This window comes from Monodelphis domestica, chromosome 1 (assembly GCF_027887165.1).
Source record: "Monodelphis domestica isolate mMonDom1 chromosome 1, mMonDom1.pri, whole genome shotgun sequence".
NCBI classification, from domain to species: domain Eukaryota; kingdom Metazoa; phylum Chordata; class Mammalia; order Didelphimorphia; family Didelphidae; genus Monodelphis; species Monodelphis domestica.
Genome location: NC_077227.1, coordinates 8,828,454 through 8,848,256, shown reverse-complemented (window position 1 = coordinate 8,848,256; position 19,803 = coordinate 8,828,454). Strand labels below are relative to the sequence as shown.

The window sequence follows — 19,803 nt, the reverse complement described above, 5'->3', positions numbered from 1 at the left end:
GCCCTATGCACTCCCACTTGAATTTTTCTTCTGTTTTATTTAAATAATGGTGTGTAGATTAAACTAGGAGTCAGTCTTTAGATTTTAATAACACTTGTTAGCATTATTTGTAGGTAGAAGATGAGCGAGAGAGAGAAAAGGGCCCTAATCTAAGTTTTCCATGTGGCTCCTCTGGCAGACCCGGCAGGGAAGTTTGTAGACGGAGTGCCAGAGACTGAGCGCGCCTGAACTTCCTGCTCAGCCCTTTTTATTACCTGCTGCTGATGCCAGGTGTGCAGGTAGCCAACACAAGAGGATGTCCCCTGTGGGACCCAGAGAGGGAGGATACATTTCCTTCACACAGTAGCTTCTTAAAACGGATGCCTTTAAAAACATTAGATCCAAGTTACAAGAGACTTAGGAGAGCATTTCCACAGCTGGTTTGATTTGACTGATGAAAATCAGAGGAGATTTCCGGATTGGAGACAGATCTTACCTTGGGGTGGCAGCGCCCCGATCTCACAGGGAAATGCTCCTCCTGCCTTGGCTTGCTTTCTTTCCTGCTGCTTAGCTTTCCCTGGTGGCCCTCATGATGAGGCTCCTGCCTGGGCTTACATTTGGGACCCTTCAGCAGGAGGAGGTGCAGGATTAGGGACTAGCCTGATCCCCAACTACGTAAGGGAAGCCTCAGACAGGTTTTGGGAGGAACAGCTGAGGACACGGCCTCGGCCAGGGGCTCCCCGTGCTGTGAGATGCCTCCCTGGCTCTTGGCTTTGGCATCCTGTGCCGAAGCTCATGGCTGGGATCCCGTTGGGGGTTTCCTTAGCAGAGATCTGGAGTGGTTGGCCGTGTCGTCCTCCAGCTCATTTTGCAGGGAGGAAACCACAATCGGCAGTGACTTGCCCAGAGTCACCCAGCTAGGAAGTGTCTGAGGTCAGATTTTAATTCAGGCTAGTGAGTCGTCCTGACTCCAGGCCTGGCACTCTGTCCACGAGGCTCTAAGCTGCCTTCCGAGGCGGACGGGGAAGGCCATTTTCTTTATTTCTAAACCCATCGGATACATTTGTGTCGTTGTGGCTCAGTTGTTCCCTTGAACGTGCTCAAGCCTCAACCAGACAGAATCGGGATTTAAGACCCAGAGGAAATGGAGGCACGAGGCCTGTGGCCCCCCGGCGGTGCCGGACTCCCGACCTTGGCCACAGTGGTTTGGGGCCTCCCAAGGAGTACCTGGCCCTGCTGATTGCTGTAACTAACAGTGACCCAGTCCTTGCTGGGGGGCGGCATCTGCACATCTTTTTGATGAAGGAGCAGCATCTCGGGGATGTCCCCATCCATCCTTGGAAAACTCAGCACCTTCTCCCCTCCCCCACATCCACCCAAGTCCTATAGTTGTCCTTGGAGAAACTCTCCTGAGGAATCTAGCCCGGGCCTGAGGACCAGGGCAGCAAGCTCAGTTCTGGGGGGCTGAGGGGAGGGATGTCGAGGGCAGTCCTCTCGCTTCCTGTGTCTTGGCCCCGGGGCGAAGGCTTGATGGTGAATCCTCCTCCTCCCCTCCCCCCAGCCACTAGACAGATGTGGCTTCTGAGATGGCCCAAGCTGACCGGGAAGGCCCTCTCTTTGCAGAGTAAGAGTGACGAGGGCGGCTCAGCCACCGACCCCTCAGCTGCAAGTCTGCACAGGGAAGAGGTGGTGAAGCTGCTCAGCATCTTCGAGTCTCGGCTGGCCTTCCTCCTCCTGCAGTCCATCAAGCTGCTGTCTGCGGCCAAGAAGAAAATGAGGTCAGTGGGGCCCAGTTGGCCTGGTCTGTCTGATCCTGGCTGAGCTCTGGCCAGGTGGGTGGACTCGGCCGCTGGAAGGGGAGGGGCTTCCCCCCCCCCCCCCCCATGGGGTCTGGGCGGTATCATCCATCTCCAGAAGGGCCAGCTGCGGAGGCTCGAGTCCACAAACGATTCCCACTAGACCTTCCCTCCTGGGCCAGACCGTCTGTCTTTCGGGTCTTGGTGGCCTGGGCCAAGTTCGGCCCTGCAGAGCCTCTGGCCGTTCGGTGACCTGTCCGGGACTGCACGGCCCCGGACCGGCCTCCTTCCGGGGGCTGCTTTGCTCTTCCTCAGCTTTTCTGTCTCCGTGAGCCCTGTATAGGCTGGGGGGGGGGGGGGGTCAGGTCTGTGCCGGAGATAAATCCCAGCAGCATCAGCCACGCGTGGGCCTCTTCCTACAGCTGGCGTGGTGGGGGCCATTTCAGGGAGAAGTCAACGTCCCCTGGAGCCCGATGCCATCCGCTCTGACCCGGTCCTGCTGTTGCTGCCGCACCCACTTGTGCGCTGAACGCCGTCTCTTTGGGCGGGTGGCGCTTGGTGCCGTTCAGCGGGTTTGTGATTTGGTGGCTCTGCTTGGAGCCCGGCCCAGAGGACCCGGGGCTTGGGGAGAGTTTAAGCGCAGCATTGGTTGCCGCTTCCTCCAGAAAGCTCGATGACGTCGCAGCCTTTGTGTGTTTTACTGTCTGAACCCCTCCCGCCCGTCCTGGAGTCCCCGCTGCCCGTTGGCTCCAGGGCAGAAGAGCAGGAAGGACGGGGCAGTGAGGGTTCAGTGACTTGCTCAGGGCCACATTTGAACCCAGGACCTCCTGTCTCTGGCCTGGAGCTCTATCCCTGAGCCCCCGGCTGCACCAGAGTAGACCTTTAAGCCCTGAGGAGAGTTCCCAGAAGCTTTGCTGACAATTTAGGACAGATTTCACAGGAGGATCCCTAGAACTCCTGTTGCTCCTGGCCTAGTCGGACCTGTCGGGTGACTGCTCAGACCTGGTGGGAGGAGTCCAGGAGCTCGGCCATCCCGGGCCCTCCCAGAGGAGGCAGCTCGTTCCCCTCGGGGCGCTGACCGAAAAGGAGACTGAGTCAGGGAAGCTGGGGGCAGGGGAGATGCCAGGCTGGGGGCAGCGAGTGCCCAGAGCCACCCAAGATGGTGCGTACGCGCCGTCACTGACCGCCCTGTCTTCTCCCAGCAGTCACAGCGAGGACGAGGAGGGGCTGCTCCAGACCAACAAGCAGATGTACTCGCACCTGCTCAGGGCCACGGCCAACCAGCACGCCACGCTCCTGGACAGGATCGACGTGATCCTGGGCCTCATGGGCCAGCTCGCCACTGGCAAGGAGGCCGGCGAAGCCGCGCCCCCGCCCCCCTGACTGGCCCGACCGGCCCACGGCCGAGCGTGATCAGTGCCTTGTAACACGGGGGCCGGGGCTGTCGTCCATCCGTCCGTCCGTGCGGTGCTTCGTTCGATTTCTGCCGAGGCTCTGCATCCTGAGCGCGAAGGAGGGACGGGATGGGGACCCCTTTGTCTTCATCCCGAGGCAGGCGGGCTCTGGTCTGGCGGGAGGTGCCGAGAGAGATACACGGGGGTCAGCGGAGGCCCGAGCCGACTCGGGCTCGTGCGTTTGACTCGACATTCTCCTTAGAACAGGCCTGGCTCGAAGTGGGGGAGCGAGAGACTCCCCCACTGTGGAGAGGCGTCCCGGGACCTCAGAGCTGAGTGGGCCCCGAGCTCCCACAGGGCCCGACTGGGGTGGGCACCACAGGGACCTCTGAGCTCCCGGCCTGGACTCTCCAGACACAATCTGGCTCGTGGGCATTTGGCCGATTATCTCACGCTCCACTCGGACTTAATATGGCAGTTGATCAAGAAAGAAAATGCTATCATTACCCTTTTCTTTTTGAACTTGAAACTGTGAATAAAAGGCAAGAAAGATATTTTAAATAAATATATTTATTAAAAAGAAACGTATCCATTTGTGGCATTTCCCTTTTCAGCCTGGACTCCCCACTGGGGCTGACCCCGGAGGCTCCAGGAAGCCTGAGGCAGCCGTCGCCAGGACGATGACCGTGGGCTCTGGCTGGGCGCCGGGGTGCGTGCTGCGTGCCCGTTGGTTTGCTTTCGGAGAACACTCAGACTTCTTACATGGACTCTCCAGCCCTTGGCCGGGGCGGCCACATCATGGGAGGTAGGAGGCGCCGTTCTCACAGAAGCCCGGGCTCTCCGTCGTCGCTGGCGTGGAGGCAGCCGGGACGCTTCTTGGTTCCTCTCTGCCATCTCCTTGTCTTTCAGTTTTCATGATCCTCAGCCCAGATCGGCTGAGGCGCGTCACCGTGGGCCCCTCGGCTTAGGTTTGCAGACCGGGACGTCCGTGCCGGTCATTGTCGGCCCTTGGGAAACCCCCAGACACTCCCTGGATGGGCGCTGCTCAGCCTGGGCAGTCGGCCGGCCAACGGGCTTTTGGTGCAAATCCATGAGCAGAAATGGCTCCCAGTCCCGTGTCTGCCCATCCCCCTCCCCTGGTGGCCCCCCCCCCACTCTGTTCCTGTGACAATTCCTGCTGCTTTTGTGTAAAATGGGGCGGAAAGAAGGAAGGAAAGACTTCTGACTAGTCCTTGGGGGCAGACACTCAGACTTGGGACCTCAGCATCCCAATGACAGGCTCCCATTGAAGTCATTCCCCATCAAACCCGCCAGCTCCTTTTCTTCTGTTTTTTAAAGATGAGAAAGGGTCTTGCGTCCTGGTTGGGGGGGTTATTGCCCAGCAGCCAGCCAGCGTCCAAAGGGTGCTTCGAGATCCCTGTGCTCCAGCCCAGGCTGCTCCCTGAGGCTGCCATCCCGTCCTTTAAGCACAGAGCGTCTAAGTGAGCACAGAAAACTGCTTGGAGAAAGGAGGGACGGGACTAGTAGCGTGGGGACAGCAGGCAGCCTCCTCGGGCCTTCTCAAAGGAGGGCGTTGGCCGGCCTTACATTTTCCAGGAAAGTTGGCTGGAATGAGAACTTTGTGTTCTGGGTTCGGCCGTGGCTGTGCCGAGGGAGACGAGCCTTCCTCCGCTCCCCTCCAGGCTTCCCCTTCTCTGCCTCCCACCCAGAATCCCAGAGAGTCGGGGAGGAAGCCCTTCCCTCCGCCTTCCCAGGAGAGATGCTCGGCCCGAGCCGCGGGGGCTTTTCCCTCATTGCCCGTCTGCCCTTTCTAGCGGCGTTTGGCTAGTTCATCGTCAGGGTGGAAGGATGGACGTCACAGATGTCAAACCACTTCTGCGAGATGTATTGTCTGGGAAGCAGCCCATTGATGGCAAGAGAAGGGTTGTGCTGGCGGTCCCTGGTGTTCACCACTCTCCAGTAGACGTTGCCTTGGAGGAAGAAGACGGCGTTGTGTGCGTAGGAGACGTAGGCCGAATCTAGGTTTCCACCTGGATGGTCCTGGGGCGTCACGGACGGGAAAACATCCATCATCCTCTTCGGATAAGACTCAGCGACTTGATTTCTCTTGACATCAAACGCATACACCTGCCGGACACAGAGCAAAGGGAGACCCTCTTTTGGGGGGAGAATGACCGATTTTTAGGGAGATGCCCAGACCTTTCAGACACCTCCAAGTTATCATACGGGACCAGGGACTCAAGCTTAAACCCTGTCTAGGCTCCTTAGACAAGCAGTCATTCAGCAACATCCCAAGGGCCAAGTTTAAGTCAGGAGCCCCCCCGGCTACGGTGGGTCTGCGGACAAAAGCTAAGGGTCGCAGAGCCATCTACTTACGGAAGACTTCTGGAAGAAGTAAATGAACCCCGTCCCTCGGTCGTAGAAGGCTGTGTCCAGGGGGCTCGGGATGCCCGGAAAGCCCTCCGAGATGAGCCGGGGATAGCTGGTGCCTTGTTCGTCCTTTTTAAACGCCTGGTCGTTGTCACTGTCGTATCGCCAATAGTGATTCCCTGATGGCCCAGCCACAGTGGGGTTTTGGAAACAGAAGCAAAGAGCATTAACAGTGGGCCTGCTGCACTGGCTTCTACCTTGGGTCAGCCCACAGTCTCCTCCGCTGGTGTGGACTGGAGCCTGAGACCATGCAATGGAGGAGGATGAAGTCTGTGGGCTCCCTTGTGAGCAATGTTCATAATATGGTGCCTCCTGTGTATCGGGCACCGTGCCAAGAGCTTTACAATGATCTCATTTCATCCTCTCCACAACCCTGTGAGGCAGGTACCATTATTATCCCCATTTTATAGAGAAGGAAACTGAGGCAGACAGGCAAAGTGACTTGCCCAGGGTTGCTAGACTTCCTTATTAGCAGGAAAGTCAGGCCATGGCTTAGAGCCATGGAGCGTGCCAGAGGGGGCTGCTCTGTGCTCCCCCTATCCCCACCATGAACACCTGAGGACATCACCCCCTCCGCCCAGTAGCCCAGTGGGATGCTTCCCCCCCCCCCCCATCTGAGCCAGCAGCAGGCCGATGAGGAATGCCATGTGGGCACTCGCTCTCTGAAAGGTTCGCCATCACTGCCCTAGAGGCACCTTTTCACTTAGCCACGCTACAAAATGTCCTAAATCCATCCGTGACCAAAGGAGCTCGTATGAAAGGGAAGGTGCAGCCCAAGGGATGGCCATTTGGGTGTGCACTTCAGGACATTCTTAGGGCGCTTCTGTGAAAGGATTCTGAGCAAATGAAGCCCAGAGGCTGGGAAGCTCTGACTCCCCCACAGTGACGACGCCCTCCCTGATGGGGGTTCTCTGAATGATGCCATGGAGAGTCGTCGTGCTCCTTTGGGGAGTTCCAACATGGAAAGATCTACCTTCAGCCACAGGAGACTCGACAATGTAAAACTCTCGATCCCAAGGCCAGGATGTCATCTGGCTACCATTTTTAAGCCAATCACTTGTCTCTGCCAGGGTGAGGATGGAGGAAAATTCCATGAGTTTGTCCATTGATTTTTACTTGGAGGTAACAGAAGTCCCGATCAAAAAACAACTTCTGTTTGTGGCTCTCCGTGTGCCTGGGGTGGGTCTCCACTGGCTCATGACGGACATTCAGAACTTGGAAGGCGTGAGAGGACGGAAGATCATTTTCCAGAGGAGAAGAGATGGACCCCCAAAGCACTGAGTGGAAAGGGGGCTGTAGGTCAAGCCCGAACCCTGGTGGTGGGCTGTGGACCCCCTCCCTCCCCCCTTGTAAAATGAGAGTCAGACCAGAAGGTCTCTCAGGTGTCCGCCATGCGTAGATCCTCAACATGGTATTGCCGTGTCCGAGATCCCCCATCTGCGGGGCAAGGTTGGCTCCATGAATAGGGTGGTGGATAGAAGAGCAACCCCCGAGGGGGGGAGATCCACAGGGCAAGCATCCCCCATGTTTAGAAAGGGAGGAGAATGGAGTCTCCAACCTGGAGGACAGCGAGCTTGACGTCCGTTCCTGGCCAAACCTTCTAGAATGGGTGCTTAAAAGGACGGTTAGAGAACACCGCAGAGGATGCTCCTTTGGGGACGCTTTCAGGAATGCTGCTAAGTCTCCCCTGGTTAGCAGAACATTTGACAGACTCTCGTGGCCTGATGTGGGCTAGGAAGGTGGCCGCCCGAACTCTGCTGTGCGAGGCTCCAGGAAGAGAGAAGCGGGACGTGTCGTGTCCTGGGGCCCAGCACAGGGCTTGAATGCAGCAGGCGCTTCATCGGGGCTTCTGTCGGTTCTCATGTGGCGCCTTTCAGCCTTAGCTCAGGCTTCTGGCTTGTCTTCTCTGTCCCGCATGCACGGCCACCCCGAGCCTTGTTTCTAGGCGCCTCTCCTCCCCCCCTTTCCCTGCGGATCCTTCCCAGACTGCTCCAGACACAGCAGCATCCCTCTGCTCTGAGCTTCGGGCAGAAACGAGCCCATTCTCTTATGCTCACACTTTGGTGCCTCAAAAGGCAAGGGAGCGACGGAGCCCCCCGAGGACTCGCGTACCTTTGAAGAAGTAGCGCTCGTCCCTCGTCCATGTCCAGACGTGGACGTAGGCGTCGAGGTCCCGAGAGGGGATGCCGTGCCATCCGGCGGGCGTGAGGATCGGATCCCCGTAGCGCGTCCTGTTGTGACGGTTCTCGTAAAGCCAGTACCAGCCGCTGCGGAAAAAATAGGTGCTAAAGCTCACGACCAGCTCCCCGAAGCGGGTCTTCTCTTTGCGGATCCAGTCAAAGGCAGTGTCGAACGGTCCCTCGCACGAGCCTGACACGGAATAATCCACAAGAATTGGTCAGGCCCCGGGGTACGCGGGGGGGTGTCCGGGGAAGAGGAGCCGTCGGCGGAAGGACAGGGACGCCCGTTCCGGGCTTTGGGTCCTAACAAGAACACCAAGTCCAGCCACCCACCCAGCCGTCTCTTCTCGCTGCGCCTCCATCTCTTTCCAGCCATCCCTCCCTGCCCCTCGCTCATCTCTACCTCTGACCCACGAAGGGACAGACATAAGTGCGGAGCAATCACGGCACAAGACCGTTGGGGCATCAGGAGTCTTCCTGCGGAGGGCGGCTCTGCGCTCCTGTCCTGAAGGCAGCACCGTGGAGGCGGGAGAAGAGGGCGGCAGAGGCCACGCAACCAAGAGGGGAAGAGAAAATCTCTGCATAGGAAAACAAGAAACAGGAAGCCACGAGAAGGCCCACGGGGGGAGGGGGAGAGGGAGAGGAGCAGCAGGAAGCTGCCCACCCTGGACCAAGCACCGCAGGAAGTGCCTCACAGATTTCCTTTGATCCTCATTCTGACTGGAAGGTCGGGACTACCCAGACCCCTATCTTATCATTAAGGAAACTGAGGCAGACAAATGTTAAACAACTTGCCCAGGGTCACACAGCTAGTAAGTGTCAGAGGCCAGATTGAACTCTCTCTGACTCCAGGCCTGCCATTCTGTGCCTGCATCATCTAGAAGAGTACAGCCAGTACCTCGGGGTGTGAAGACTGAAATCCAGGTAGAGACAGACAGACGGATGGATGGGTGGACGGACAGATGGACAGGCAGGCAAGCAGACAAAAAGAGGATGGATGGATGGATGGCAAGAAAGACAGACTGACCAACAGACAGATGGACAGACAGCTGCTGGATAGAGATGATCCGAGAGGCACTGGCACAGCGATCGTAATGGAACCCACTTCCCCGCCAGCTCCTCAACATTTTCTCTCTAGTCCGGCCGTCATCCTCTTCGTCTTCCCCACCCCACGGAAACAGGGGAAGACATCAAAGCTCTCAGAACCTATGTGGAAAAGTGCCGCCTCCACGATCAAGGAAATAAATGCAAAGGAAGCTCCAGATTGGGGGGAGGGGGGCAGCTGGAGACGGTCCCAGGTGCCACGAGCAGGTCATTCTGGAGGGCCACGAAACTGCCGGCCCTCCGACCCTGCAGCAGCACTTCCACTCTGTCCCAGAGAAGACCGAGAAGGAGGAAGAGGGGCCGGCGTGTCCCCAGAGTTCGACGGCTGCCCTGGCTGTGACTGCCAAGAATGGGGAGCAAAGGGGGCTCGAGCGGCTGGGATGGGAGGTTTCTGTCCCCGAGGAAGGACCAAAAGGATGATTTCAGGGGAAGCTGGGAAGACCTGTTTGGGCTGAGGAAGAGTGAAGCGTGCAGAGCCGGGAGAACCCCGGCAGGGCGGCGAGGAGGAGAGAAAGACAGGCGGAAGCCTGGGCCCGGCTGCCGACCGAAGCGGATGGGTCCAAGAGTGAGAACAAGGAGTGGAGAAGGCAGGGCTTGGCTTCGATCGCCCGATCGTGCGCGATGAGGACCTTCTTGTTCTCTCGGGTGCTCAGTGGGGACCCTGGGCAGGGCAGCCCGGGGAGATGAGAACCGGAAGGGAGCCGGTCTGGGAAGTGTGGGAGGGGCAGCCAAGGCCACCCAGGATGGCCTTTGGTGAGGAGCCAGATGAGGGAGCGGGATTCGAGGTGAGGACCATCGATGAGGGAGGGAGGAGTGTGGAGCCGGAGCAGGGCTGAGGAATGGGGGAAGAGACCCAGGGAGGATGGAGAAGAGATTTGGGAAGGAGGGGGGCAGGAGACTGAACAGCAGAAGGAAATTCAGAGGTTTTCTGGACGCAGAAACGCTGGGATGTGGAAAGATTAACGCGTGATGGAAAGCAGGGAGAGCCAGCCTTGGACTTGAAGTCGGCAGACCCGGGTTCCAGGTCCAACGTTTCCCTAAAACGCATGTGCGTGGGAGAGGCTTTCTCCAAGAGCTTGAGTGAGGGGACAGGCTTGAACCCCCAACTCGTCCCACCTTGGTTCTTTTGGAGGGAGGGGCTGAGCTGGAGAAGCTCCCCGGCGCCCCCCTCCCTGAAGGGCCGGAGGCTTCCCTGACACCCCAGAGGCTGGGGCTGAGACAGGGGCTGGAAGCCAAGCCTGGACTCCAGAGAGGCTCCCTGAGTGTCGTGGATCTTCTCCAGGCAGATGATTCTCCCTCATCCTGGGGGGGAGGGGGATGGTGGCCAGAATGACCCCTGCCCTGCCTCCCGGGGCCGCAGGAGAGGAAGTTCTGCCCACGCCGTTTGGACTCCACTTGATTCTGTTGGCCAAAAGGAGCAGCTGGCGAAGCAGAGGCCTCTCGCCCCCTCCCCCAGGAGCCCCCCGGGGTGCCGCCTCGCTGGCCCCGTTCCTGGGGAGTCCCCCGCGGGGCCCCCGCTCACCGTACAGGGCTTGGATGGCTCTCCTGTCCTCCCAGCCCAGCTCAAACTCGGTCTGCGGGGGAGTGTAGCCCGGCTGCATGATGGATCCCGCCTGGTCCAGGTGAGGCAGGCCCAGGACGTGGCCGATCTCGTGCACCGCCACCTGGAGAGGAGCCGCAGCCGCCCTCAGCGCGTTCCCCGGGCCGGCCTCGGCCCCCGGCCCCCCTCCGTCGCTTGGCCGGCGCCGCGCCCTTACTTTGAGCAGGCTGATCCCGCTGTCGCTGCTGGGGGACGTGAAGTGCTCGTCGTCGTCGAAGTGGATGTCCCCGAAGTGCCGAGCGTGGGCCAGCTCTTGGCCGCTGCCATCGAAGGGCCGGCTGCAGCCCAGGTGTTGGCCTGGAGAGGGGGGGCACCCGTGCCCAAGAGGGGGCCGTAGTGAAGAGACGGGGAGAAGCCGGACTCCTGCCTCGTACGGATGAGGATGCCGAGGCCGCCTGGCTCCACCCGCCATGTTTTACAAGTGAAGACAGTGAGGCCCAGGGGGCAATGGGGCAGTTTGCTGCTGGGGGTGGGGGTAGGACTGGAACAGGGCAATGCTCAGCCAGAAGTGGTCACCAGGGTTTGCCAACTGACCGCTCGACTCACCCCTTCCGAATCCCAACTTGATGTCTACGAGGGCTGGGGGAGATAGACGGTCCTCTTTGAACACCAGCGGGGTCACCTCACTCCACATCCGGAAGGCCAGCCTGAAGACGAACCTCTGCTCCTCTATGGACAGCTGGCTGCTGTAGCCCTCCCCCATCAGCCTCCATCTCAGCAACTTCCTGGAGAAAGCCTGCGGGGGGCTCCTCTTCGGCCTCCACCTGCCCAGCAGTGCCGAGAGCCATTTGGGGTGCTCTCTGGGACCTGGGTCCGAGCTTCCTCCCCTGGGCATGATCCTTGGCACTGTTGCCCCCAGGAGCTGGTGGTCAGGCATGCCACACCGGGGCTGGTTCATCGCGGCCAGGGTGGCTTTGTCCAGCTGTCCAGTCACTGGTAACCGATTAAAGGACTGGAACTTGGCGATGGCCTCCCTGAGGCCTGGGTTTCCGCTGAGTCCCGCTGCCAGGAGTTCCCCTCTTTGCCTTGGCATGGAAGTCGCCTCCTGTACACCAGGGAGATCTCTAAGCTCCATGGGCGGTTTGTCATCAGTGCTGGGCCCCAAAATGTCTGGGGAGGAAGCTGTCCCCCCACTGGACCCCTCTGTCCAGCCATATTTGGATAAGAACAACTGAAATAAAAAAAACAAAAACATCACTCCAGCATTGCCGTTGGCTTGACCTTCTCACACCATTGGGAACAGGACGCTGCCGTTATAAGTTAAGCAGTTATTAGGCGCCTGCTGTGTGTCCAGCACTGGGGAGCAAAGCAGTCCCTGCCCTCAAGGGGCTTACATTCTGTCCAGGAGACACAGGCACAGATGGGCATATGGAAAACCCAGAAAAAATATTTCAGGTATCCTTGGAGGGAAAGGCTCAGGTGGGCTGGGCAGTGGGGGCAGGAAGAGCCTCCTGCAGAAGGAAGACCCTGAACTGTCTTAAAGGGGGCCACAGATGGCTCTTAGCTGGGCATTTGAGGCCCTCCACCAGCTACCTTTCCAGTCTCGCTGCATAGGGCTCCTCCACCTTCCACCCAAAATAAACTGACTTGACAGCCCATTTCCCTTGGGCCACCCGCACCAGTGACTGCCTCCCACGACCAGATGTACGTTCCCTCTGCCTGCCAACCCACCAACCAGAGATTCAGGTCCTCTTCCATGGAGAATCCCAGGATGGCTGAGCCAGAAAAGGCAGAAGCATTGAGCCCGATGCCTTCAGGGACCCTCTCCCTCTTGACATACGTTGATTCACTGACCATTGATCGTGTACGTGGCCTTGGCCAGCTCCAATAGATGAACTTCTCTATCCTCTCCCTATTTAATGCATGGCTGTTGCCATCCCCACTCATGGCCTCATTGGGTTGGTGTGAGGAGCTGCTCAGTCAATCGTGAAGGGCAAGAGGAACATGAGCCGGCGTTTCCTGGCTCATGAGTCAATTCAGACCAAAGGACTTGGAACTGGGGTGAAGACACAACAAGAATGAAGGGATGGCCAAGAGGCGGCACCCACAGCCTAATGGGAATGGACCCTGCGGGCACTCATGGGCATGACCAGCTGGTCAAGGGGAAGGTCCACAGTGCAGGGGCTGTGGGAAGATGGGCACAATCATGCCCTGCAGGAGCCGGGAACTGGCTGGACTATTCTGAAGATCACGTGGGATGAAGTGTCCATAGAAGATCTTTTTTTTTTTATTAATTTTTATTTTTAAACATTTTTCCATCGTTTCCACGATTCATTTTCTCTCCCTCTCCTCTTCCCTTCCCCCTCCCAGAGCTGACAAGCAATTCTACTGGGTTGTACAAATGTTATCAATTAATACCAATTTCCATATTATTCATTTTTGCTACAGAGCAATCTTTTAAATCCTAAGCCCCAAATCACATACCCATATATGCATGTGATAAGTGATGTCATATGTTTTTCTTCTGCGTTTCTGCTCCCACAGTTCTCTCTCTCAGTGTGGTTAGTGTTCTTTCCCATAAGTCCCTCTGGATTGTCCTGGGTCATTGCATTGTTACTAGTAGTAAAGTCAGTTACATTCGATTGTGCTACAATGTATCCGCCTCTTTATACAATGTTCCCCTGATTCTGTTCCTTTCATTCTGCATCCATTCCTGGAGGTCCTTCCTGTTCACATGGAATCCCTCCAGTTCATCATTCCTTTGAGCACAATCGTATTCCTTCACCCACAGATACCACAATGTGTTCAGCCATTCCCCAATTGATGGGCATCCCCTCATTTTCCAATCTTTTGCCACCACGAGTGCAGCTATGAATATTCTTGTACAGGTCTTTTTCCTAATTATCTCTTTGGGGTACAAACCCAGCAGTGCTATAGCTGGATCAAAGTCTTTTAAAGCCCTTTGCACATCATTTCAGATTGCCTTCCAGAATGGCTGGATTAATTCACAACTCCACCAGCAGTGTATTAGTGTCCTGCTTCACAAAAAGTCTTTTTAAATGACCAGGACACAAAAGGAAGTTCAGAAGGGGAACCCTCATTAAACACAGCAAGTTAACAAGGAATATTTTTTTAAACCCTTCCCTGCCATCTTAGAATCAATACTGTGTATTGGTTCTAAGACAGACGAGCCATAAGGGCTAAGCAATCAGGGTTAAGTGACTTATCCAGGGTCACATAACTAGGAAGTGTCTGATGTCAGATTTGAACCCAGGACCTCCTGTCTCTAGACCTGGCTCTCTATCCATTGAACCACCTAACAACTCCCTCAACAAGTACTTGTTAGTCCAGTGGGCCCTCATGGAGATGATACTGTAATTGGGGAGACTCAGGAGTCTATTAGCATGTGGCTATGGACATAGAGTATACAGAGACCTATATGTCTGAAGGCACACATGTGCACATGTATACATGCACATATACATAGTAACTAGCCTTTACAGACTGCTTGAGGTTTGCAAAAGCACTACAAATATCTCATTTAATCCTCACCACACGCCTGTGAGGTATATGGTGTTATTCCCAATTTGCAGACTAGGAAACTGAGGCCCAAGGAAGTTAACTGTCTTGCCCAGGATCACACTTCTCATAAGTGTCTGAGGCTGGTATATGCACATACACATATATGTGCAAATATAGTATCTCCTTAAAAAACAAACATAAGAGAATGACTTTCCTGTTCTTTGAATCTTCAAGTGTTTGTTTCTTGATGATTAAATTCAAAATTAAAAAACCAAACAAATTTAGAATGTTGTAATTCTGCAAGAACAGTTATTAAAATGCTCAGGCTCAGGGGGCAGTTGGGTGGCTCAGGGGATGGAGAGTCAGGCCTAGAGATGGGAGGTCCTGGGTTCAAATCTGGCCTCAGACACTTCCCAGCTGTGTGACCCTGGGCAAGTCACTTGACCCCCATTGACCACTCTTCTGCCTTGGAGCCAATGCACAGTATTGATTCAGAGATGGAAGGTGAGGGTTTAAAAAAAAATGCTCAGGCTCATTGGTCCAGAGACGGCTCCCAAGGAAGTTGCTAACGGCTAGAAAAGATCTGTTGTACGCAATGTTCAGGGCAGGATTCAATGTGTAAATAAAGCATGTGCCCATCCACAGGATTTGCTGAACAAATGACAATACAAGTATATGATGGAATATTACTTCCAAGGTGAATAATTTGAAGAAAACATGGGAAGGCACATGATCAAAGAGTGCTGGTTCTAGAGTCAGAGGTCCTGGGTTAGAATCCTACCTGTGACATTTACTCCCTGTGTGGCTAGAGACAAGCCCCTTCCCCTCCTTGGGCATCATTTTCCTCGTCTGCCAAATGAGGGCATTGGACTGAATGGTCTCTTGAGGCTCCTCCCAGCTTTAGATCTAGGGGCCTATTGTCCTCTGGTCTAAGTGACAGAGCAAAGAATGGCAAATATGGCGACCACAATGGAAATAAAACCAAGGGTTCTCAGCTCTGGTGATAAGATTCAAGGCAGACGCAATGGATCATGGTGGCACCATGTCCTGTCCTGTCCGTGACCTAAGCTGTGATGGGGATCACCTAAAGGTTTATTGGCAAGTCGGTTGTACCCAACAATAAGGCATCAGTGGATGTCCAACCCTTGGATGCTCTGATGATCTTAAGGCAGGTCCTCCCTCAGATGCTGGGACAAATAACAGTCCAGTTGCTCTTGCCTTGCTTGGCTGCTGGATTCAATGCCCCCCACCTCATCCTGAGTCCCAAGGAGATTCCTGACAGTAAGATTTCCTTAACAAAAAGGGCAAAATAAATGGCAAACAGGTTTAAATGCTCTCAGGAAGGCCTCCATCGCTCTGGGCGTGTTGGCCCCAAAGAAGGCAGAGAACAAGAATCCATCCGTTCTTGGTCCATCGGACACCCTCGTAAAGGCTTGGGGCTGCCGTTAGGAGGAGATCGCAGAGTTGGTGAAGGGCCAAGCCCTCGTGTCCAGGGCCCTTTGGAGAAAGCAGCCTTTCCACAGGCCTCAGGTTGGGGGAGGGGCGGGCAGTGTGCTGGGTGTAAGTGCTAGGGGGCTGACATGGCAGAGATGTCTCTTACCTGAGCAGAATGGAGGTCAGTGACAGGCTTTGCTTGGCGCAGGACAGACTCCTTTAGGTCTGAGTGGTCCCGACTGTGGAATAGTTTTTCTGGCTGGCTGGGCCAGGGGGCAGCCAGAAAGCAGAGCAGCCATGTCCAGGGCAGACCCAGAGGAGCCTGCATGGCACTTGTCAAGACAGAAGACCCCCTGACCCTTCCTCTTGGTCTTTCCTTCTCTTCCTAGCAGGGCCTCTTTCCTCTTTATATCCTGGAGCCCTCCCCCTCCTTTTTCTCCAAGCTCTCTGCAATAGTTCTCACCACACTGTGAAGTGTGCTGCCCCGGGGCGAGGCCGGAGGGAAACGTGCCCTTTGAAGACCCCTTGGCTGCCACCTTCTAATGCCCACTTGTCAGGGACCTGCTTGGCCATCTACGAGCTCATCAGCTCTCATCGATTAACCGCTCGCCAAGCGTTCGTTGAGCTCTTCTGCCTTGACTGTTTCACTTGATCTCTTCGGCACCCCTGGTTTCAGCCGTTCTCTTTAGGAGCCGACTCGCGTCTCAGTCTCTCTCCTGACCTCCATTTTCATGTTTCCAGTCACTCAAACTGGATAGTCCATGAACTCAACTTGCCCCAAACAGAATTCATTATCTTCCCCACTCCCAAACTGCCCCCTTTCCAGCTTCCTTACTGTTGAGCGCACCATCCTCCTCCTTTCCCCCGGCTCGGAATCTGGGCATCTTCCGCTCTCCCTCTCTCCCCCCCCCCCAAATCCTGTCAATCGTACCTTTGTGGCCTTTCTCCCAAATGGCCCCTCTCTCCTCTAATTCTGCCGCCCCAAGTTTCTCCCTCTTTAATCCATCCTCCACTCAAAAGTGATCAATGATCTTCCTCCAACACATGCCGCTTCCCTATTTAATCAACACGACTCTCTTTTATCTCCAGGACCAAACAGAAAGCCCTGTTTGGCTTCCAAAGCCCTATATGCCCTGTCGTCGTCGTCGTCGTCGTCGTCGTCCTCTTCCTCCCCTACAGCACTCACTCCTGACCTTCTTGTTCTCCTTTGGATGAGAAACTCCCAGCTCCCACTATGGCCTTCCCCCCATCTCCAGCAAATCTCATTTAGTGTACCTCCTCAGCGTGCAGCTCCAGGGTCACTGGAAGAGTCTGATGTATGGAAAAGATCGGGGGCAAAAGGAGAAGACAACAGCCGGGGGGGGGGGGGGCAGATGGCGGCATGGAAGCAAGGAACAAGAGCTTGGATAGACTTTCAGAGAGAGTGGAGGATGAAGGGTCTGCTGTGCCAAGGTCCACAGGGTCATGAAGACCTTGAATGACACCACAATCTCCAGCTCAGATGACAGGGCGACCATGAACACAACAGCCCAGCTCTCTCAGCAGATCAGAAAAGAGCCCTAGCCTCAATAATGATCAATAACAGAAGGGGAAAGTGTGGTAAATACTTGTTTCTAGCACTGATCCACACAGAAAGCTATTAGTAGGGATGGTCAAACCAGAAAATCTGGGGCACGGGTGACCAGAGCAAGAAAGCCTTCCAGGGTAGACCAGGAGTGAGTCAAGAACCTGAAGCTTGAATCTGTGAACAAGGAGAATGGGGATGGGTGGATGAGGACTGAGTAGGAGACTGGCTGTGTCTCTGAGCCTGGGCTGGAATCCAGAGCAGCAAAATTCTGCTTGGGGGGTGGGGGAGATGGTAGTAATTGCACCAGTCTTAGAATTAGCCGTGTCCTAGGGTTCTGAAAGTTTTCAGCTTGCTCCTCTGAGGTCCTTGATGAGGGAGAGACAAATTAGAAAAAGAAAACTATAGGCTCTTGTCCCTATTTTTTAAAAAAACCTTCCCTTGGAATCGATACTGCATATTGGCTTCAAGGCAGAAGAGTGGTCAGGGCTAGGCAATGGGGGTTAAGTGACTTGCTCGGGGTCACACAGCTGGGAAGTATCTGAGGCCAAATTTGAACCCAGGACCTCCCCTGGCTCTCAATCCACTGAGCTACCCAGCTGCCCCCTTATTGTCCCTATTCTTGCTAAATAATAATACCCAAAGGGAGCAGCAATTTGACGGCAGCATGGAGTGTTTGTCTGTAGCAGGGGATCAATCTGCCCCCCTCCCCCAGTGATTGTCCATGGATTCCGGACTCGAGAACAAGCTGTCCAAGGGACTCGAAGGTCCTGGTTTTAAGCGAGTGCAAGCAGGGCCCTTTTGTCCTCCAAGAACTCGCAGGATTAGATGCGGGGGCTACCTCCATCCCCACTGGCTGCTGTGGAGCATCCCCATCCCCTGGCTGCCCAGGCTGCTCCTCAGGGTGCCCTCCTTACCTCGTGAGGCAGCCCAGTCGGTCAGCCAGTCACTAAGTCCACTAGACATTGTACAGCGCTCTGGGGATACACAGAAAGGGAAAACGCTTCAAACTGGTGCCTGGCCTCCAGGAGCTCACAATCTAGCGGGGGAGACACCAGGCGAGCACTGCCCCCCTGGGACACACATCTCGGAGGGCAGGCACTGAGCAGGAGGAGGTCTGGGGAGGCTTCTCGCAGAAGGTGGGATCTCCCTGAAGGAGGCCTGGGAGGCAGCCGGGACCCTCTGCGCTGGGTCCTTCAGGCCTGAGAAGCCCTTCGCTCGGCTCCGCGTGGCCAGAGCCGGACTCTTGGCTTCCAGGCGCCTCTCCATCCATTTATTGCTCGGGACAGGAAGGTGTGAAGAGCCCCTGCCGCCTCCCCAAGGACGAGCTCTGCAAGGAGCCTGCCGCCACCTGGCCTGGAGAGTGGCTTCCGCAGGGGTGGAAGCACACAGCGTCTGTGGACATCCCGTGGGCTGTGTTTGCGGTTCATTAGCGGGCCTGCGATCGCCATCACTGGAAACTCTCCGGGGTCCTGCTAAGGGCCTCGCTCAACTGTCCTCCTTCCAGGGAGGGCAGGGCGGACGCAGGAAGGGGCTTTGCCTTGGCTGCTCGGGCAGCTGGCCGCACTGGCTTAAACTCCAAGTAGGGGCCCAGGGGCCGCCCTCCGGCCCCTGTTGGCTTGCTGTGTGCCAGACACAACGCCCTTCACCCCTGCCAGGCCCAGAACGTTGGGCTTCTTAGAGCTCCAAAGCCATCCTTCTTCATCCTCTTCACCCTTGCCTGTAGCTTAGGATCAGGCCTGTGTAATGGCTCCAAGGCAGAAGAGCGGTCAAGGCTGGGCAGTGGGGGTGAAGTGACTTGTCCAGGGTCACCCAGCCAGGAAGGGTCTGAGGCTCCACCTTCTGAGCTGCCCGGCTGCCCCCTGTAAGGATAGTGGTCCCTCTGCCCCCTTGCCCGTAGTGGTGCCATGCCCACAGCAGGAGCTTCATCCCAGGAGAATGTGGCTTCCCCCAGGGCATCTCTGCACCCTCTGCCCAAGCACCCAGCTGGCACCCAATAATTGTGGAGCTGCTTTGAACCATGTCCACACTCATCACCAGAATCCCAAACCTGCTGCCCGGAGCCATCGCGGCCAGCGAGGGTGGGTGGGGGGCTTCTCCCTTGTGTCCTGGCACCCTTGGGATCGGTCATGCCCAAGGGCAGGCGGTAGTCGTTGGGCCACACACGTCACTCTGAACCCCCAACGTCAACGAGAGACAGCCTGCACTCGAGGCCACTCGGATGGTAAAGAGAATGGGAAGGAGAGCCCGGCTCCCTTCTGGGGCAGCCCCTGGGCACCTCATGACGGTGCGGGCACCTGGGCTTCCCAGGGGCACTGCCAGAAAGGCTGTGAGGTCAGGTCCCTGTGGGGTGGAAGGTCTGCCATTCAAGGCCTTGTCCAGCTAGGCTCTTGACAGTTTGGCTACACACTGGAGTTAGGAAGGTCTGAGTTCAGGTGTGACTTCCTAGCTAGGTGATCCTGGGCAAGTCATTTACCCTGCGTCCGTTTCTTCATCTGTAATACGGGAATAATGCTAGCACCTCACTCCCAGGGTTGTTGGGAGGCTCCAAGGAGCTCTTACCCATAAAGCCCTTGGCCGGACTCCATATGACCTGAGGAAAGCCACAACCCTCCTGGCTTGCCTCTGCCTCCCCTGTCCAGGCCTGTCCAGCATTCTCCGAGGGTCCGGGGCTTCCTGGTCTCCAAAGCTCCCTCTCCAGACCACCACATGCCGTGACCCACTCCCAGGGGCCCAGGTGCGAAGCCCCCGGGGTCGGGAGGCCTTTCCTGGCTCACCTCCACTGCCTCGCCCCTGTCCTGGCTCTTTGGCCCTGGAGCAGAGTCCCAATTCTGGGAAGGTTCGGGTTCAAAAAGGATGA

At 56.3% G+C, this 19,803-nt stretch overlaps 2 protein-coding genes across 3 annotated transcripts in view; one reads left to right on the top strand and one right to left on the bottom strand.

Annotated features, from left to right (window-relative positions):
- The window catches only part of EDRF1 (erythroid differentiation regulatory factor 1), a 37,933-nt gene extending 34,180 nt beyond the window's left edge, over positions 1 to 3,753 (top strand). For both annotated transcript variants that reach the window (XM_007478229.3, XM_001367546.4), the window contains 2 exons: positions 1,603 to 1,757; positions 2,981 to 3,753. In XM_007478229.3, coding sequence (XP_007478291.1) covers positions 1,603 to 1,757; positions 2,981 to 3,158 — 333 coding nt within the window. In that variant the 3' untranslated portion in view covers positions 3,159 to 3,753. The remainder of the gene's footprint in view (positions 1 to 1,602; positions 1,758 to 2,980) is intronic.
- Positions 3,754 to 3,836: 83 nt separating this feature from the next.
- Positions 3,837 to 19,722, bottom strand: MMP21 (matrix metallopeptidase 21). Its single transcript, XM_056795284.1, has 7 exons — positions 15,546 to 19,722; positions 11,618 to 11,654; positions 11,030 to 11,500; positions 10,406 to 10,780; positions 7,712 to 7,969; positions 5,546 to 5,718; positions 3,837 to 5,296 (listed from the first exon to the last, which is right to left on the bottom strand). The coding sequence occupies exons 1-7, from the start codon at positions 15,705 to 15,707 to the stop codon at positions 4,994 to 4,996; spliced, it is 1,779 nt and encodes a 592-aa protein (XP_056651262.1). The 5' UTR covers positions 15,708 to 19,722; the 3' UTR covers positions 3,837 to 4,993.
- Between the last annotated feature and the right edge of the window lie 81 nt (positions 19,723 to 19,803).